This window comes from Aethalodelphis obliquidens, unplaced genomic scaffold, assembly GCF_003676395.1.
Source record: "Aethalodelphis obliquidens isolate GAN/ISIS:26980383/991018 unplaced genomic scaffold, ASM367639v1 scaffold32, whole genome shotgun sequence".
NCBI classification, from domain to species: Eukaryota; Metazoa; Chordata; class Mammalia; order Artiodactyla; family Delphinidae; genus Aethalodelphis; species Aethalodelphis obliquidens.
The window spans coordinates 14,449,558-14,470,718 of NW_020837976.1; the positions used below are offsets into that span (position 1 = coordinate 14,449,558).

At 35.5% G+C, this 21,161-nt stretch overlaps 1 protein-coding gene across 9 annotated transcripts in view; it reads left to right on the forward strand.

Moving 5' to 3' along the window:
* KIAA1328 (KIAA1328 ortholog) overlaps positions 1–21,161 on the forward strand; it is a 381,988-nt gene that overhangs the window by 12,091 nt on the left and 348,736 nt on the right. For all 9 annotated transcript variants that reach the window (XM_027127776.1, XM_027127772.1, XM_027127780.1 and 6 more), the window contains one exon: positions 2,655–2,749. In XM_027127776.1, the coding sequence (XP_026983577.1) occupies positions 2,655–2,749 (95 nt within the window). The remainder of the gene's footprint in view (positions 1–2,654; positions 2,750–21,161) is intronic.

Below are 21,161 nucleotides of genomic sequence, written 5' to 3' on the forward strand. Positions count from 1 at the left end.
TTGCGGCAAGTGGGGGCTACTCTTTGTTGTGGTGCGCAAGCTTCTCATTGCGGTGGCTTCTCTTGTTGTGGAGCACGGGCTCTAGGTATGCAGGCTTCAGTAGTTGTGGCACGTGGGCTCAGTAGTTGTGGCTCACGGGCTCTAGAGCGCAGGCTCAGTAGTTGTGGTGCATGGGCTTAGTTGCTCCACGGCATGTGGGATCTTCCCGGACCAGGGCGTGAACCCACGTCCCCCACATTGGCAGGCAGATTCTTAACCACTGCGCCACCAGGGAAGTCCCCCATGGCTGTGTTTTAATAAACCTTTTTTACAAAAACAAGCTTTGGGCCAGATTTGGCTTGCGTCATAGTTTACCAACCCCTGTTCTATATGGTCTAAACATGTATTTATTTTTTAAACAATGTTTAGTTTTATATATATTTCAAACTTTATATAAATGATCTCGTATTGTGTGATTTGCTTTTTTGTTCAACATTATGTTCCTGAGATTTATTTATGTTGCATATGGTTACATTTCATTTCCTTTCACCGATATTTCAGTCAGGGTTTAGTCAGTTATTTTAACTGAGAGTATTTAATATAAAGACTTGTTAAATTGGTGCTGGAGAACTGAAAAGCAAAAGGGGCACACTAGGTTATCGTGTAGGTAGTAACTGCCAGAAACAACCACCATCTTTAGGGCTGGGAAAACAGAACAAGTTGGAATTATTAAAACCTAGAAGCTTGGAGGGGGAGCCACTTAGAGCTGGAACTTTGACCTCTGATGATGGGAAACCAGCCTGACTGGTATTGCTATCCCCAAGCAGATATGATAAAGGCTGGTTCTATGAGGGCTAGAAGAATTACCAACTGGAATCAGCTGTTCTTGCCAGGGTAAAGATCTGTGACAGGGGTGGCACTGATAGAAACAGGAAGCAAAGAGAAAGGAATGTGTCCTTTCTTCCTCTAAGAGCCTCTGGTTCTTCCTGTTGGCAGAGTTTAACAGAACGTTGTGGCAAAGAAGAAGTTTCCAGAGTCTCAGCCTCAGCATCACAAAACAGAGCATGGGGGATGGGTTTGAAGATGAATGTCAACAGCGTAACAACCAGTAGCTACAGAATTCCATTGTATAAATATACCACAGTTTAACTCTGGTTGACAAACATTTGTGTCTTCAGGTTTTTGCCTAAACACAATGCTGCTGAAGTTCTTGCCTGTGTGCAAGGGTTTCTCTTTTTTGTTTACTGAAATTTCTTTTAAAGGGTTTTCAGCAATTTTTCACATTGCCAAATCCAGTGACTTCTTTTTATATTCTGTTTAACTTTTTTGATCATTAGCACCATTAACCCCACATTCTTCTTGAAACTTTTTTCTCCCACAGTGTCGTATGCTTCTGATTCTCCTCTTGTCTTTTCAAAAACCAATTTTAATTTATTTTCTTCGGTTAGGAGATGATTTTTAAAAACTAATATTTTTTTCTTTAAGGAAAATTTTACAACATAGGAAAGTGTAAAGAAAATAATAAAAATCTAAACATTATCAATAATAACATATGGCTGAGTTTTAAATCTTTAAAACTCTGACTTGAGAGCCAGACCCACATTTCTAACTTCCTGACTAAACATTTCCACATGAATATCCTCCTGGCATCTTAAATTGACCATATCTAATATCTAAAGCCAAACCCATTTAATTTTTTTTTTTTTTTTTTTTTTTACCATATCCTCTTTCTCATTTCCTTTTTCTCCCCTGTCTTTTCCATATTTGGGTAGCAGTAATTCCAGGATTCATTTTAGGGGTCTTGGATTATTCTTGGCCACCTGAAGTAATTGGACTAACCTGCTTCGTGGTTAGGCAAATGCCAAGGATTCTTTTTTTTTTAACATGTTCCTTTTACATGTTACCTCCAGTTCCCTTGTGAATCCCTAGGTTTCATGGCTTTAAAGCCCCCCTTTGATGTTCAATAACTAGGAGAACTTTTTATAGCATAAGAGATAGGATAGTACAGTGGGTAAGAACATAGACTCTGGAATCAATGCTTGAGTCTTGATTTTGCTACCTAACTGCTATATTCCTAGGCAAGATATGTAACCTCCTCGTAGAATAGGAATAATACCTACCTAATAACATTGTGAAAATTAAATGGATAAGTATAAAATACTTAGAATATTCCTAATAATACTAGGTATAATGTTATCTATTATTACTATTACTCTTTGGTCTAATACCCTTTGGAATGAACCTTTGGATATATTGAGAGCTTAGAACTGGTGCTTCTGCTGCCAGCCTTAGTACATCTTTAAGCAGCTGTGGGGCTATGGTGTAGGAAAGATTCTCAGTATCTTCCATTAGGTGTTTGTTTCTGTGACATTCATCAAGGGAAAGTTGTTTCCTTAATACTCCCTAACACTTAAGCAGGCACATTTCCGCCTAAGAGTTCTTTCTGTGTGCTTTTCTGTGTAAATTTCAGATGTCCCCTGGTGGACAGATAGTTCCTTAGCCTGTGTTGAGTTCACAGTAGGTTTAAATGAAATGGGTAAATAGCGTTCTATTTTACCAGATAAAAGAGATCCAAGAAATTTCATCTCCTGTGCTTATTTTAAGAAATTTCTCAAAAAGTCTTAAAAATTGTTTTTTGTGAAAGTTGATCAGAAGGATTTTTTTTTTTTTTTAAGAATTTCTGCAGGGGAGGAATAAAGAGTGCATCATTGAAGGATTTATGTCTTGAAGATAAAAGACGCATTGCAAACTTAATTAAAGAACTGGCCAGGTGAGACAAAACCTTATAAGAAATGCATTACTATATGAGAGAGTGTTTTTTTTTGAAAATAGAAAATTACAAATATGTTCTCATGTCATTGTGTCATTGTGTCATTGATCTTATGGGAGCAGTGACTTTTAGAATAAAAGGTATCCTGTGGTGCCAAAAAGAAAAGTAGAAGAAAACGTAAAATGGAAAAGAAACACTCTTCAGTTCTGTTTTCTGGTTTAATTTCCCAAATTGTTTCATGGAAATATCTGCAGCAGTCATTTATCAAGAGGGAACATTTTGAAACTTAGCTCTGCTATTGATGTAGGTTGATATTGTAATCAGAGGCATAGCACTTTGGTTTTGCTTTAGTATCTGAAACAGAAAAGAACATTCATTTTATTGTGATCTTTCACAAGAATACTAGTTGTCATTTTGCTAACTTCTGATACTTTCAAGTAAGGGATTTTAAATTTTGAGAATGAGAGTTCTTAGCTGTTCTTAGCTGGAATAAACTATTCCAGTTTATTAATGATGTATATGAAGAATATTTACTTTGTATAATTTTTTGTTAATATACATATCAAGTTTTGGGGTCTTAAATAATAAATGAAGATGCTTATAGAGGAATGTGTTAATATAAATTATAAAAGTTAAGTTTAGGGGAAGGCCATACCTAAAAACTGATAAAATTATATTTATTTTTATCATTGAATTTCATGTTTGGAAATAGTAGGTCTTTTTCTTCTTTCTCTATTTTTAATTAAAGATAACTACATGAAGTGTTTCATTTTGAGACCTTAAAAGAATGTTTGTAGAGGCTTTTCTAGAAAGACCGAAGTTAAAAATTACCTTATTAAATCATAGAATCACAGGTATAAAAGATGACAAAAAGCAGTGATGTTTTGGGGGCTTAGGTTACAAGGTCTGAGATTTCAAAGTACATGCCTTAGTCTGAATGTGATATGCCACCTGAGATAAGCAGTAACCTCTTTCACTAGAATTCTTTGACTGTTCTGTTCCCTGAAGTAGAGTTTTCATGATCTCAAGTAGTGTTTTTTGTATTGGGAAAATATTTAATTGTTAAACATTTAATTTATGATCATCTCACAAGGCTTTTTACCACGAAGATGGATGTGGATGTTCTTAAAGCAATTACAGTTAGTTTGACTTCATATATACTGGTCCTGAATTGCCATTATTGTCCTGACTGATACATTTTCAGCTACCAGGCTTAGAGAGTACTTGACATCTTAGAGTATATTGTTTTGGTTTCAGTAAACTGCCGCTTTCTAGCAAAGTGCTCAATTCTCGGTAGCAGGTCATTGTGTTAGTACAAGGTTAATATTAGTACAAATTTGACTGCTAAAAACCCCTGTTATTACTATATTAACTATTAACATACAGGTATATGGGAATAATGTATTCTTGATTCCTTGAATTTGCTAAGTTTCCTCTGCTGGATATTTCAGTCTATGTTTTTCTACTCATACTTGCCAAACTGTTTTTTTTTCAAGACAGTTTTGTGCTAGTGGGAAAGTAGAGAGAATTCCATGTACCTCAAACACTGGCAACAAAACATTTCTAGCCTTCATGTTCTTTTACCTCTGAATTTTCAACCTGATTTCAAATAACTGGTTTCCTGTTGGCATTAAATACAGTCATTTCTCTTTCAGCTTGAGAAATAAAGTATATACTCCTTTGACCAGATATTTCCCTCTAGCTACTACCTTCTTTGTACTACAACATAACCTCATTCCTAGAAAAGAGTCTGTAATATCTATAATACTGTTTTCTACTCTGTTGCATTTCATTCCCTCCTCAAACTTATTCATTTATTTTAAAATATAATATATGGAAGTGCAATTTATATACGATAATATGTACCCATTTTAATTATATATTTCACTGAGTTTTGACAAATGTAAGATTACTCCAGAAAGTTACATTGAGAACTTTTACAGTCAGTCCCCTCCTCTATCCTCCATCCCAGGCAGCCATTAATGTGATTTCTATTATTACTCCTTAGTTTTATATCTGACACACCAGTATAAGTGGCCCAACAGTATGTACTTTTTTCTGTCTGGCTTTTTTCCCTCAGCAAAATGATTTTTGGTGTGTGGTAAAATATACATAACATAAAATTTACCATCTTAACTGTTTTTAAGTGTACAGTTCAGTGATATTAAGTACATTCGTGTTGCTGTGTGACCGTTTCTGCCATCCATTCCCAGAACTTTTTCATCGCTGAAACTCTGTCCCCATTAAATAACTCCTCACTCTCCCCACTGCCTATTCCCTGGTAACCACTGTTCTATGTGCTTCATGAATTTGGCTATTCTAGATACCTTATATAAGTAGAATCATATAATATTTGTCCTTTAGTATCTGATTTATTTCGGAGCATAGTGTTTTTGAGACTTTTAAAAACTTGTTTTGTATAGGAGTAATGCATTTTTTATCATTGAGTAGTATTCCATTGTATGCCTGTACCTTAATTTGTTTATCTATTCATCTATTAATGGACATTTGGGTTGTTCCAGTATTTGCCTTTTATGAATGGTGTTACTTTAACATTCATGTACAAGTCTTTGTGTGGCTATGATGTTTTATTTTTCTTCTGTAAATACTTAGGAGTGGAATTACTCAGTTATATGTTAAGTGTATATTTAACTTTATAAAAAACTGCCAAACTGTTTCCCAATGTAGTTGTGCTATTTCACACTCCCTCTAGGAACTTACGAGAGTTCCATCATTCTGCATATTCAATAACTCTTGGTATTATCATTTCTTTGCATTTTGACCATTCTCATGAGTATAGTGATATCTCCTTGTGGAATGAATTTGTGTTTCCCCAATGATTAATGTGATGATTGGCCAGTCTTTTGTTAAGTGTCTGTTCAAATCTTTTGCCTGTTTTTTTTTTTTTTTTTTACTCACCCGCTTCCTTCTTTACATTGAAGTATTAGAGTTCTTTATATATTCTGGATGTAAGTTTTCAAATATTTGTTTTTTCCTCCCAACCTGCAGCTTGCTTTTAATGCTCTTAATATTTTCTTTTGAAAAGCAATTTTTTTTTCTTTTGATGAAGTTCACTTCATCAGTTTTTTCTTTTATGGTTGATGTTTTTAGTGTTCCATCTAAGAAATCTTGCCCATCCCACAGTAGCAAAGATTTTTTCCTATGTTAGAAAAGACTATATCTTTTCTGCAGAATTAACCTCCGCCTCCTTGTCAAAAATCAGTTGACCATATATGCATGGCCTATTTCTGGGCACTTTATTTCATTCCACTGACCTATATGTTGCCCTGATGCCAATACCACAGTAACTTGATTACTGTCATTTTATAGTAAGTCTTGAAATCAGGTAAATCCTATTGATTTTTTGTTCTTTTTGAAAATTGTTTTGGCTCTTTGAGGTCCTTTGCATTCCACTAAATTTTAGAGTCAGCTTATTAATTCCTAAAAGAACATTGCCTCCTGGAATTTTGTTTGGGGTATATTGAATTTACAGATCAAAGTGAGGAAAATTAACATGCACTGAGTCTTCCAATCTATGAATATGTCATATCTCTCCATTATTTTTTTAGATTTTCTTGCATTTTTTTCTGCAGGATTTGTAGTTTTCAGGGGTACAGTGTGTAAAATATGCTCATATTTTGTTGTATTTATCCTTAAGTATTTTATGTTTTTTGATACTATTATAAATGGTGTAATTTTAATTTTATATTATACTGTACACTGAATTTTAAATTTTATTTCTAATTTGAAAAAAAACAGAATTGATTTTTTAACATTGACTTGGTATCCATCAACTTCTTAAAATTCACTTGTTATAGTAGTTTTTTTTTGCCAGAGTACTTTGGATTTTCCACATACAAGATTATGTCATCTACAGATAAAAACAGTTTTATTTTTTCTTTACAATCTATAGATTCTTTTTTTCTTTTTCTTGCCCTTTGGCATTGGCTAGAACCTGCAGGACAGTGTTGAATGAAAGTGACGAGGGTGGACATCTTTGCCTTCTTTTTGTTATCTTAAATCTTTAACTATTAAGCACAATGTAAGCTATAGGTTTTTTGTAGATGTTCTTTATCAGGTTGAGGATATTTATTTTTGTCCCTAGTTTGGTGAGGTTTTTTTTTTTTTTAGTCATAAATAGGAGTAGAATTTTGTCAAATGATTTTTCTTCATTTACTGTGCTGATAATATGGTTTTTTTTCTCTGTTATACTCTGGTAAAATATGTTGATTGATTTTTGAATGCTTAATTTACCTTGCCTTCCTGGCCTAAGCCTCATTTGGTCATGGTGGTTTTTGGTTTTGTTTTTCATCTATTACTGAGTTTGATTTGCTAATATTTTATTAGAGATTTTTGTAACATGAGAAATGCTTGTAGTTTTCATGAAATGTCATTATATATTTTTTAACTTTATGTTTTAATTATGGTAAAATACACATAACATAAATTTTACCATCTTAACCAATTTTTAAGTCTACAGTTCAGTAGTATTAAATGTATTCACGTTGTTGTTCAACCAGTCTCCAGAACCCTTTTCATCTTGAAAAACTAAAACTCTGTGTGCCCATTAAAGCTCCCCATTCCTCCCTTTGCCAGCCCCTGGCAGTCACCATTCTACTTTCTCTGTCTGCAAGTTTTACTATTCTAGAACCTTATATATATGTCAAATCATTGTGTTTTTTACCATAATGTGGTAAAATACATATAACATACAATTGACCTGTCGTGACATTCAGTACACTAACAGTTTTGCATAACCATCACTTTTAAGTTCCAGAACATTTTCACCCCAAAGGAAACTGTACCCATTAAGCAGTTGCTGCCCATTCTCCCTTTCCACCTAACCCCTGACAATAGCTAATCAGTTTTCTGTCTGTATTGATTTGCTAACTCTCGATATTTCATTTAACTGGAATCATACAATATGTGGCCTCTTGTGTCTGATTTCTTTCACTTAGCATAATGTTTTCAAGGTCGGCTGAAAAATAAGCCATTGTGTGGATACATCACATTTTGTTTCTCCATTCATTCATTTATAGACATTTGGGTTTCTCCCTTTTGACTGTTGCGAGTAGTGCGCTATGAATATTCATGTGCAAGTTTTTGTTTGAACACCTGTTTCAGTTATTTTGGCTATATACCCAGGAGTGGAATTACTAGGTCTTAGGTTGTTCTATGTTGAACTTTTTGGGGAGCTACCAATCGTTTCCACAGCAGCTGAACCACTTTATATTCCCCCTAACAGTGTACAAGGATTCCAGTGTTTCCATATCCTCACCAACACCTGTTGTATTTCATTTTTTTGATAATAGCCATCCTAGTAAGTATGAAGTGGTATCTGCTTGTGGTTTTGATTGTCATTTTCCTAGTGGCTAATGATGTCAACATTTGTAAGTCTTCTTTGGAGAAGTGTCTATTCAAGTCCTTTGCCCATTTTTTAATTGGGTTGTTTGTCTTGTTGTTGTTGTTGTAATAGTTTTACATATTCTAGATTTTTTTTCATATTCTAGATTTTAGACCACTAAAAGATACATGATTTACAAATAACCTCTCATTATGTAAGTTGTTTTTTCACTTTCTTGATTGTGTCCTTTGAAGCATAAAAGATTTTACTATTGATGAAGTCTAAATTTTCTAATTTTTCTCCTGTTTATTGTGCTTTTGGTGACATATCTAAGAAACTACTGCCATATCAAAGATCATGAAGATTTAACCCTATGTTTTCTTCTATGAGTTTTATGGTTTTAGCTCTTTATTCAGGTCTTTGGTTCATTTTGGTTTAATTTTTGTGTATGGTAAGAGGTAGTGGTTCAACTTAGTCCTTTTGCATGTGGAAATCCATTTGTCCCATTTGTTTTTATCATTACCAGACTCATGGACATTTTATTTTATTCTAATCCAGGACTCACAGAAATAAAAATGGAGTAGCACAGTGGTACATTTTAAAAAAAGAACACTTTGTTTTGAGGTAATTATAGATTCATCTGCAGTGGTAAGAAATAATACAGAGAGATAGTCCATGTCCCCTTTACCCAGTTTTCACCAATGGTAGCATTTTGATTAACTGTAGTGCAATATCACAACCAGAAAATTGATATTGATAGAATTCATCAACCTTATATAGATTTCACATGTACTTATTTGTGTGTATATTTAGTTCTGTGCAGTTTTATCACATATGTAGATTTGTGTACCATCACCACAGTCAAGATACAAAACAGTTTTGTTACAAGAGTCACTCATGCTGTCCTTTTATAAACATAGCTATTTTCCTTTGTACTGCTTTCTCCTTCCCTAATCCCTAGCAACCACTGATCCACTCTCCATCTCTATAATTTTGTCATTTCAAGAATGGTATATAAATGGAATCATACAGTATGTAACCTTTTGATATTAGCTTTCTTTCCCACTCAACATAGTACTTTTTAGATCCATCCAAGTTGTTGAATGTATCAATAGTTTGTTCCTTTTATTGCCGAATAGTATTCCATGCTATGGGTGTACCACATTTTCTTTAACCATTCACCTGTTAAAGGATTGTTTTCAGCTTCAGACTGTTAGAAATGAAACAGCTGTGAATATTTAATGTATAGATTTTTGTGTGAGCGTAACATTTTCATTTCCTTGGAATATTGTGTCATAAATGCATATATAGTTTTGTCAGGAACTGCTGAACTGTTTTCAAGGAGGGTTTACCATTTTACATTCCCACCAACAATGCAAGAGAGATCTACATCCTCTGCATTCTTGCCAACGTTTGTTATAATTATTTTGTATTGTAGCCATTTGGATAGGTATTTAGTGTTATCTAATTGCGTTTTTTTTTTTTTTTTTTTTGAGGTACGCGGGCCTCTCACCGCTGTGGCCTCTCCCGTTGCGGAGCACAGGCTCCGGACGCGCAGGCCCAGTGGCCATGGCCCACGGGCCCAGCCGCTCCACGGCATGTGGGATCCTCCCAGACTGGGGCACGAACCCACGTCCCCTGCATCGGCAGGCGGACCCCCAACCACTGCGCCATCAGGGGAGACCTAATTGTGGTTTTAATTTGCATTTTTCTAATGGATATTGATGTTGGACATTGCTTCATGTGCTTATTTGCCATCTTCTTCAGAGAAATGTCTGTTCATCCTTTTTGCCCATTTCCTGTGTAATATTTGGGTTTTTTTATTGATGAATTTTGAGAGTTCTTCATATGTCCTATATAGAGAGCCTTTGTTGGATATGTAGTTTGCAAATACTTCTTCATAGTCTGTAGGTTGTCTTTTCATCCCTTTCGTAGGGTCTTTCATAGAGCGAATGTTTTTAATTTTAACTAGGTCTAGTTTATCAGTTTTTTCCTTTTACAGACCATGCTTTTATTGTCAAGTCTAAGAACTCTTTGCCTAGCCTTAGTACCTGAAGATTTTCTCCTGTTTTTTTCTGAAAGTTTTATAGTTTTATGTTTTGTATTAAGTGCATGATCCATTTAGCAATAATTTTTGTATAAGGTGTGAGGTTTAGGTTGAGCTTCCTTTTTTTTGCCTACTGTGTCCAATTGCTCCAGCGCCATTTGTTGAAATCTTTTTTATACTTTTGTCAGAAATCAGTTGGACATATTTGCATATGTCTCTTTCTCAGTTCTCTTTTCTAATCCATTGATCTATGTCTCTATCCTTCTGCCAACTGTCTTAATTGCTGTAGCTATATAGTAAGCCTTAATATTGGATAGAATGATTCCTCCCATTTTATTCTTTTTCAAAATTATTGTAGCTCTTCTAGTCCTGTGCCTTTCCATGATAACTTTAGAATATTGTCAATGTCTATTAAAAAAACTTTGCTGGTATTTTAATAGCTATTACATTAAAACTATAGATCAGTTTTGGGAAAAATTGACATGTTTACTCTGTTGAGTCTTCCAATCTATGAATATGGCAAGACTCTCCATTTATTTAGCTATTTGATTTCTTTGATCAACATTTTATAATTTTCAGGATATAAATCCTGTACGTGTTTTCTCACAGTTATGTCTAAGTATTTAATTTTCTTTGGAGCAATTATAAATGTATTGTGTTTTAAATTTTGGTTTTCACGTTTGTCGTTTCATGTTTGTTTGCTGTTTGAAATGTGATTGAAATTTCCGTGTTTATCTTGATTCCTGGAGCATTGCTGAACTCACTAGTTCTAGAGGTTTTACTGTTGATTCTTTGGGGCAATGACAGTTATGTCATTTGTAGATAGGGACGGTTTTATTACTTTCTTTTGAATGTGTATGCTTTTTATTTCTTATGGTCCTGGCTAGGACTCCCAGTGCTATGTGAATAGGTATGTTGAGAGAGGATATGTTTACTATGTTCTTGATTTTACGTGGAAAGCATTCAATATATCATCAAGTATGATGTTAGCTGTAGATTTTTTGTAGATACTCGTTTTGAAGTTGAGGAACGTTCTCTCTATGCTGAGTTTTTGTTATGATTCCATGCAACGCTTTGTAAAATACGTTTTTCTGCCTCTATATCATATGAGTTTTCTTTAGCTATTTATTTGGTGGGTTATCTTAATTGATTTTTAAATGTTGGACATGCCTTACATACCTGTAATAAATCTCACTTGTTATAATTGTTTTTCTACATTACGGGACTTGCTTTTATAGTATTTTGTTTAGAATTTTAATTTTTTTATTTTACTTATTTATTTATTTTTTTGGCCACACCACGCATCTTGCGGGATCTTAGTTCCCCAACCAGGGATCAAATCTCGGCCCCAGCAGTGAAAGCGGTGAGTCCTAACCACTGGACTGCCAGGGATTCCCTGTTTGGAATTTTTACATCAAAGTTTGTGAGAGGTATTAGATGGTAGTTTTCTCTTTTTTTATTGCCTTAGTCTGCTTTTAGTACCATCCTTATAAAGTGAGTTAGGAAGTATTCTCTCCTTTTCTGTTTTCCGGAAGAAATTGTATAAAATTGGTGTTAATTCTTCTTTAAATATTTAATAGAATTCTCCAGTGAAACCATCTGGGCCTAGATATTTCTTTCTGAAGAGCTTTTTAATTACAGTTTCAATTTGTTTAATGGTTATAAGATTATTTAAGTTGTCTATTTTGTCTTGGTTGAGTTTTGGGAGTTTGTGACTTTTGAGAATTGTTCCATTTCTTCTAACTTATGTCAACATAAAGTTGTTCATAGTATTCTCTTATTATCTTTTTAATGACTTCAGGGTCTATAGTGCTTCATTTGTGATATTATTTGTACCTTCACTCTTTTATTTTTGTCAGTCTCGCTAGGCTTGTCAGTTTTAGAGATTTTTTTTCAAAGAACCAGCTTTTTCTTTCATTGATTTTTTCTCTATTTTTCCTGTTTTCAATTTCATTGATTTTTGCTCTTATGTTTGTTATTTTATTCCTTCTTCTTATTTTATATTTATTTTGTTATTTTTCTAGTTTATTAAAATAGGAACTTGAGACTATTCTTTTTTTGATATAACTATTTAGTCCCTCTCATTACTACTTTCAGTACATCTCACATGTTTTGACTTTTTGTATTTTCATTTCATTCACTTCTATGTATTTTTAAAAAATATTTCCTTTGAGACTTCCTCTTTGACCCATGGATTATTTAGAACGGCACTGTATAATTTCCAAGCATTTGGAGGTTTTCCCCTTGTCTTTCTGTTATCGATTTCTAGTTTGGTTCTCTTATGCTAAGAGAACAATTTCAAAATTTTTTTGAGGTTTGTCTCATGGCCCAAGATATGGTTGATCTTGATGAGTGTTCATAAGTGCTTGAAGAAAATGTTTATAATCGTAATTCTCCCAGTTTACATTGAAAAACCTGGTTTATATTATCTTTAATATATTTCCTTTTTTTGTTTGATCATCCTGTATGTAACTAATCCTCCATCTCTGCCTCTACTCCCTCTCCTGCACAGAAGCCACCTCATCCTGCTGGAGCCTGAACTCCCCATTACCGTCCACCAGTTTCCCTCAAGGATGCCCTTTCTCTCTGCTTACATTCCAGCACACCAACCCAGGCCATACTCCGCCTGAATGTCCTCTTCACTGCACTCTGGTTCTGACTCTTCATGTTGAGATGTCTCCACTCCTTGGATGTCCTCTCCTCTTTCCTCTGATTAGGCTTTGGCACCCTACATCAAGCCACCCCTTTGCAGTTATGTCCTCCTTACCTTTCTCTGGCTCTGACCTCCACATGCTGGTCCTCTCCCTTGTGTGGATGCCCCCCTTCTTCATCTTGGCTCTGACATTTCACCAGCTTGCCCCGTCTTGAGATTGACCCTTCTCACTCTGCCTGGGCTCTGATACTACTCACTGGGCTGCCCTCTGAGTGTGTGTCCTTTTCATCCTCCTTGGGCTGTGATAACCTGCTTCAGGTTAACACTGTGTGGATGCTCTCTTTACTTTTTGTAGACTACTCTACACCAGCACCCACTCCCAACCCCTGCATAGACCCCTCTTCACCATACTGGGGCTCTGAATCTCGATGCTGGATCACTCCCATCCTCTTGCAAGGATAACTACCTCAAATACTTAGGCTCTGACACCCATGCTGGGCTACCCCTCCACATGGATGCTCTTCTCATCTCGTTGAGGCTCTGCTGCCCGTGCTCGATTACCCTCACTTGTTGATGCCCTCAACTAGCTTGGCCAGTGACATCCCACTGGGCAGACCTTCTGTGCACCTCTTGATGTCAGTCTGATTCTGACTCTGCCCTGTGTCATGGTTTTAGGACTTAATTGTTCAGGAAGAAAAAGGAAAGTCGAAAATGAAGAAGAGAAATAGGAAATGAAAACTCAATGTTCAGTTTAGAAGAGAAAAAAGTTTTCTCTTTGCGTAAAGGACATTTAGATGTATTTTCTTATTCTTGAAGAAACACATTGTTTTATATTTATATACTTTGCTTTCCAACTCGTGTCATATAAAATAAGACAAAAACTCTGATTCTTTTGTGTTCTGCCTACCTTGCCTGGTACATTGCTTTTTTTTTTTTTTTTTTTTGCGGTACGTGGGCCTCTCACTGTTGTGGCCTCTCCAGTTGTGGAGCACAGGCTCTGGACGTACAGGCTCAGCAGCCATGGCTCACGGGCCCAGCCGCTTCGCAGCATGTGGGATCTTCCCGGACCGGGGCACGAACCCATGTCCCCTGCATCGGCAGGCGGACTCTCAACCACTGCGCCACCAGGGAAGCCCTATTGCTTTTTTAAAACTAATATACTTTTGAATAAATAGAGAGTAATGAAAATGTATTAATAGAGGGTTATTAGGAGGCTAAAGTTTTGAAAGTTGTTTTCAATTCATGTTTTTTCAGTAAAAATTAGGCATAAAGAATGGAGGTTGTTTCGGTTGTGATAAAGGTCAAACCAAATGGGGAAAGTGTTGGAAGATTCAGGAAATCTTACGTATTCCTATGTCATATTCAAGTATAGTATGCTTAAGAATTTCAGCTACTGTGCAGATCTACTAACATTGTTTTAGGAGAGAAGTCACTGAGTGCTTAGCACCCAGTGTTGACCATTAACAAGCTTATTTTCAGAATTCTGTAGTATTCAGTAACTCTCAGTACAACATACAAAACAAACAGCGTGTTTGCAATTACAGAGTGACATGCAATATAAAGGCAAAGTGATAACTGTATCTTTTTTTTAATGTTGCCTTTGAGGTGAAAAGCATTCTTACCAAAGCATAGCCTTTTTAATAAAAACATGGCCTTGACTTTATCAGTATAAGAGGGAAAACCAAATATATCCAAATTCTAAGACTGGCTTACGTGTATCTTGGGGGGATCCATTGAGAATCTAGCTGTGAGGTCCTCTTTAGTCAGTATCTTTATCGGTGTTATGTATGAAAGAATAAAAAAGATGCCTATAAGATTTATTGCTGTTTCTAAATGAAAGTAAATGTTAATAGAAAATATAAATAAAATTCAGAATTGGTATAAGAGCTTGGAAAATGGTTTCATTCAAGCAGGATAGAAGACAGTAGTGACAAGTACAAGTTATTAAGAGCCTAGGATAAAAATAAATTAGAAATTCATTTTAGGGGCTTCCCTGGTGGCGCAGTGGTTGAGAATCCGCCCGCCGATGCAGGGGACATGGGTTCGTGTCCCGGTCCGGGAAGATCCCACGTGCTGCGGAGCGGCTAGGCCCGTGAGCCATGGCCGCTGAGCCTGCACTGCAACGGGAGAGGCCCCAGCAGTGAGAGGCCCGCTTACCGCAAAAAAAAAAAAAAAAAATTCATTTTAGAGAGAGGCTTACTGGTTAGGCCCAGTGAGTGAAAGAAAAAAAATGCATGGTTCCTAGTTAAATTTAACCTGAACATGAGCAAACAATATTATGCTATTTGGCAAGAAAACAAATAGATAAAAACACTTGGTGTGAGTTTTTAATCCGTAGATGCCTCCTTAATAATCTGTATATGCTCAAAGAACTTTTTCACTTGTGTTAACTACACTAATAAAATAATAGAATACAAATACAAATCAAAATTTACAGGCTAATGGATAACACATACCACAAAGATAAATTAGGAATATTATATATTATTTAGTTTATAAAAGAGAGTATAAGACATGACTTGATATATGAGTTTCAAGTAAATAAAAGGGTTTCCCTGAGGTGTCCAGCATTGATTTACATTTGCAGAAGGATAAGTGGAATATTGATTAATCTTTTTAGGAGGTATTAGGTTAGAGAAAATTCTTTTTGTTCAAGATTCCTGAATTAAGTGACCTCAGAAAGTCTTCTACAGTAAAATTAATGAATTGTTTGCATGGATGGGAAAAGTAGTTCATTTATGAGGACTTGAAAAATGAATGGCTCTGCAAAATATTGTAGCTTGTGCTGAAAGATGGTGACAGTTCTTTATTTACGCATTTGCATTTTTTTACTGAGACTTTTTAAGATGGGCAGGGGTACCATAGACTAATGCACAAACCGTACTATAGCTCATTCTTTAAAGGGAAAAAAAAGTTTTAAAATAATCTTGGCTACTATTGCAGTTTTTGATGTATATGAGCCACATTCTAAGAAGCCTTAGAAAACCTCCACTATTTCATGCTCTGAGCCCGCACTGTCACATAGTGCATGGTTCCCTAGTGAATACCTGTGTGCTAACTCATTTGAGGACAGGGTTCTTTTTAGGCTCAGATACTCTGATTTTTCCTAGAGGACAGTTTGCTATTTCTACTTAACATTTCTCAGTAGAAAAATAGAAAGTGTAGCACCATTAGGTTCCCATTGTAAAATGAGTAGGCCATCATTATTTTATATTTACTCCTGTCTTTTATTTTTTGAAACCAGTCATAATTTTGGGTCATAATTAAATGTACGTTGCAGTACAATAAGAAGGTTAGACTTTAATTTTTCAGTGACTCAGTTTTTTTTCTTCCCACTTGAAGCCTTTATGGACTTGGGGCGGGGTATGAGTAGAATTTATAATGGATTATATAGTAAATTTCAAGAAAAGATAAGGAATTTTTAAATTGCTTTAGGTAGAAAGGCATTCTCTGAACTCTAGTGTATCTTCATGCTGTAGAACAGTTAATATGCCAAAATGCATTCTCAGATTGTCGATTCTGAGCTCTAGAATTGAAAGAACAGTTTTTGAGTGACTAGCGTACAATCTTTCTCTTGGTTCTGGCCGGATACTTCTTCCTAAAAGAGGTTAATTTTTCTATAGCATTTTTTTCCTCCCTTCTGCATGGCCTCTGGAATCATGCACAGTGCCATTTGAATGTGGACAGGCTCCTCTGACCCTGCTGGATCTATGCAGAATTATGCCTGCTTGACCTACTCAGAATTATGCTTGGGCCACAGTTTGGTTATGAAAAGTTGAAAGGTCACAATTGTAGGTACATGTGATATGTAAGTATATGCAGTAGCTTTTCATTCTTTTCTCAGGCAATTTTTATTTTTTTACCAAGAGTCTTTATATATGCTGATTATTCTCTTTTTTTTATATGCCTGTTTTAATGGATTCAGATTTCTTACATCTGAAATCAACAGGCGAAAGGAAAACATTGAACTAAGGGAAGAGTGAAGAGCATAGATTACCAGAAATTCTTATACAACTATTTTATTAGATTGGTGTCTCAAAATTGGAACTATAGCTTGAATTATGGCATTTGAGATTTGAGTATTATCAGGTTAGTACTTTATAACTGAAAGTGTTTATTCTAACCATATTAATTACCCAGTTTTTATTGAAAAACAATTATTGAGTATTTGCTACATGATGATCTACTTTTTCAAAGCATTTGTGGAAGAGGTAATCAATTCTTGTCATATATTATGCTGAATATTTTCTAGTAGTTGTTATTTTTCTAACATCTTTATTGGAGTATAATTGCTTTACAATGGTGTGTTAGTTTCTGCTATATAACAAAGTGAATCAGCTATACATATACATGTATCCTCATATCTCCTCCCTCTTGCATCTCCCTCCCACCCTCCCTATTGCACCTCTCAAGGTGGTCACAAAGCACCGAGCTGATCTTCCTGTGCTATGTGGCTGCTTCTCACTAGCTATCTATTTTACATTTGCTAGTGTATATATGTCCATGCCACTCTCTCACTTCGTCCCAACTTACCCTTTCCCCTCCCCGTGTCCTCAAGTCTATTCCCTACATCAGCGTCTTTTTTTTTTAATTTAATATTATTTATTTTTTTATACAGCAGGTCCTTATTAGTCATCAGTTTTATACACATCAGTGTATACATGTCAGTCCCAATCGCCCAATTCATCACACTACCACCACCACCACCCCGGCGCTTCCCCCCCTTGGTGTCCATAAGTTTGTTCTCTACATCTGTGTCTCAGTTTCTGCCCTGCAAACTGGTTCATCTGTACCATTTTTCTAGGTTGCACATATATGCGATAATACATGATATTTCTTTTTCTCTTTCTGACTTACTTCACTCTGTATAACAGTCTCTAGATCCATCCACGTCTCAACAAATGACCCAATTTCCTTCCTTTATATGGGTGAGTAATATTCCATTGTATATATGTACCACATCTTCTTTATCCATTCGTCTGTCGATGGGCATTTAGGTTGCTTCCAAGACCTGGCTATTGTAAATAGTGCAGCAATGAACATTGGGGTGCATGTGTCTTTTTGAATTATGGTTTTCTCTGGGAACATGCCCAGTAGTGGGATTACTGGATCATTTGGTAATTCTATTTTTAATTTTTTAAGGAACCTCCATACTGTTCTCCAGAGTGGCTGAATCAATTTACATTCCCACCAATAGTGCAAGAGGGTTCCCTTTTCTCCACACCCTCTCCAGCATTTGTTGTTTGTAGATTATCTGATGACGCCCATTCTAACTGGTGTGAGGTGATACCTCATTGTTGTTTTGATTTGCATTTCTCTAATAATTAGTGATGTTGAACAGATTTTCATGTGCTTCTTGGCCATCTTTTTGTCTTCTTTGGACAAATGTCTATTTAGGTCTTCTACCCATTTTGGGGCAGGGTTGTTTGTTTTTTTAATATTGAGCTGCATGAGCTGCCAGTACATTTTAGAGATTAATCCTTTGTCCGTTGATTTATTTGCAAATATTTTCTCCCATTCTGAGGGCTGTTTTTCGTATTGTTTATGTTTTCCTTTGCTGTGCAAAAGCTTTGAAGTTTCATTAGGTCCCATTTGTTTATTTTTGTTTTTATTTCCATTACTCTAGGAGGTGGATCAAAAAAGATCTTGCTGTGATTTATGTCATAGAGTGTTCTTCCTATGTTTTCCTCTGAGAGTTTTATAGTGTCCGATCTTACATTTAGGTGTCTAATCCATTTTGAGTTTATTTTTGTGTATGGTGTTAGGGAATGTTCTAATTTCGTTCTTTTACATGTAGCTGTCCAGTTTTCCCAGCACCACTTACTGAAGAGACTGTCTTTTCTCCATTGTATATCCTTGCCTCCTTTGTCATAGATTAGTTGACCGTAGGTTCATGGGTTTATCTCTGGGCTTTCTACCTTGTTCCATTGATCTGTGTTTCTGTTTTTGTGCCAATACCATATTGTCTTGATTACTGTACCTTTGTAGTATAGTCTGAAGTCAGGGAGTCTGATTCCTCCAGCTCTGTTTTTTTCCCTCAAGACTGCTTTGGCTATTTGGGGTCTTTTGTGTCTCCATACGAATTTTAAGATTTTTGTTCTAGTTCCGTAAAATATGGCATTGGTAATTGGATAGGGCTTGCATTGAATCTATAGATTGCTTTGGGTAGTATAGTCATTTTCACAATATTGCTTCTTCCAATTCAGGAACATGGTGTATCTCTCCATCTGTTGGTATCATCTTTGATTTCTTTCATCAGTGTCTTACAGTTTTCTGCATACAGGTCTTTTGTCTCTCAGGTAGGTTTATTCCTAGGTATTTCATTCTTTTTGTTGCAATGGTCAGTGGGAGTGTTTCCTTAATTTCTCTTTCAGATATTTCATCATTAGTGTATAGGAATGCAAGAGATTTCTGTGCATTAAGTTTGTGTCCTGCAACTTTACCAAATTCATTGATTAGCTCTAATAGTTTTCTGGTGGCATCTTTAGGATTCTCTATGTATAGTATCATATCATCGGGAAACAGTGACAGTTTTACTTCTTCTTTACCAATTTGGATTCCTTTTATTTCTTTTTCTTCTCATTACAGTGGCTAGAACTTCCAAAACTATGTTGAATAAGAGTGCTGAGAGTGGACATCCTTGTCTTGTTCCTGATCTTAGAGGAAATGCTTTCAGTTTTTCACCATTGAGAATGATGTTTGCTGTGGGTTTGTCATATATGACCTTTATTATGTTGAAGTAGGTTCCCTCTATGCCCACTTACTAGAGGGTTTTTTATGATAAATGGGTGTTGATATTTGTCAAAAGCTTTTTCTGTATCTATTGAGATGATCATATGGTTTCTGTGCTTCAGTTTGTTAATATGGTGTATGACATTGATTTGCGTATATTGAAGAATCCTTGCATCTCTGGGATAAATCCCACTTGATCATGGTGTATGATCCTTTTAACTTGTTGTTGGATTCTGTTTGCTAGTATTTTGTTGAAGATTTTTGCATCTATATTCATCAGTTATATTGGTCTGTTGTTTTCTTTTTTTGTACTATCTTTGTCTGGTTTTGGTATCAGGGTGATGGTGGCCTCATAGAATGAGTTTGGGAGTGTTCTTTCCTCCACAATTTTTTGGAAGAGTTTGAGAATGATGGGTGTTAGCTCTCCTCTACATGTTTGATAGAATTCACCTGTAAAGCCATCTGTTCGTGGACTTGTTTGTTGGAAGATTTTTAATCACAGTTTCAATCATTACTTGTGATTGGTCTGTTCATATTTTCTATTTCATCCTTGTTCAGTCTTGGAAGGTTATACCTTTCTAAGAATTTGTCCATTTCTTCCAGGTTGTCCATTTTATTGGCTTAGAGTTGCTTGTAGTAGTCTCTTAGGATGCTTTGTATTTCTGTAGTGTCTGTTGTAGCTTCTCCTTTTTCATTTCTAATTTTATTGGAGTCCTCTCCCACTTTTTCTTGATGAGTCTGGCTAATGGTTATCAATTTTGTTTATCTTCTCAGGGAACCAGCTTTTAGTTTTATTGATCTTTGTTACTGTTTCCTTTATTTCTATTTGATTTATTTCTGCTCTGATCTTTATGATTTCTTTCCTTCAGCTCACTTTGGGTTTTGTTTGTTCTTCTTTCTCTAGTTCCTTTAGGTGTAGCGTTAGATTGTTTATTTGAGATTTTTCTTCTGTCTTGAGGTAGGCTTATATAACTATAAACTTGCCTCTTAGGACTGCTTTTGCTGCATCCCATAGGTTTTGGATCATCGTGTTTTCATTGTCATGTGTCTCTAGGTATATTTTGATTTCCTCTGATTGCTTCAGTGATCTCTTGCTTATTTAGTAACGTATTGTTTAGCCTCCATGTGTTTGTGTTTTTTACGTTTTTTTCCCTGTAATTGATTTCTAATCTCATAGCGTTGTGGTCAGAAAAGATGCTTGATATGATTTCAGTTTTCTTAAATTTACTGAGGCTTGATTTGTGACCCAAGATGTGATCTATCCAGGAGAATGTTTCATTCACACTTGAGTAGAAAGTGTAATCTGCTGGTTTTGGATGGAATGTCCTATAAATATCAATTAAATCTATCTGGTCGTTTGTGTCCTCTAAAGCTTGTGTTTCCTTATTAATTTTCTGTTTGGATGATCTGTCCATTGGTGTAAGTGAGGTGTTAAAGTCCCCCACTAATATTGTGTTACTCTCCATTTCATCTTGTCTAGCTGTTAGCAGTTGCCTTATGTATTGAGGTGCTCCTATGTTGGGTGCATATGTATTTATAATTGTTATATCTTCTTTTTGGATTGATCCCTTGATCATTATGTAGTGTCCTTCCTTGTCTCTTGTAACATTCTTTATTTTAAAGTCTATTTTATCTC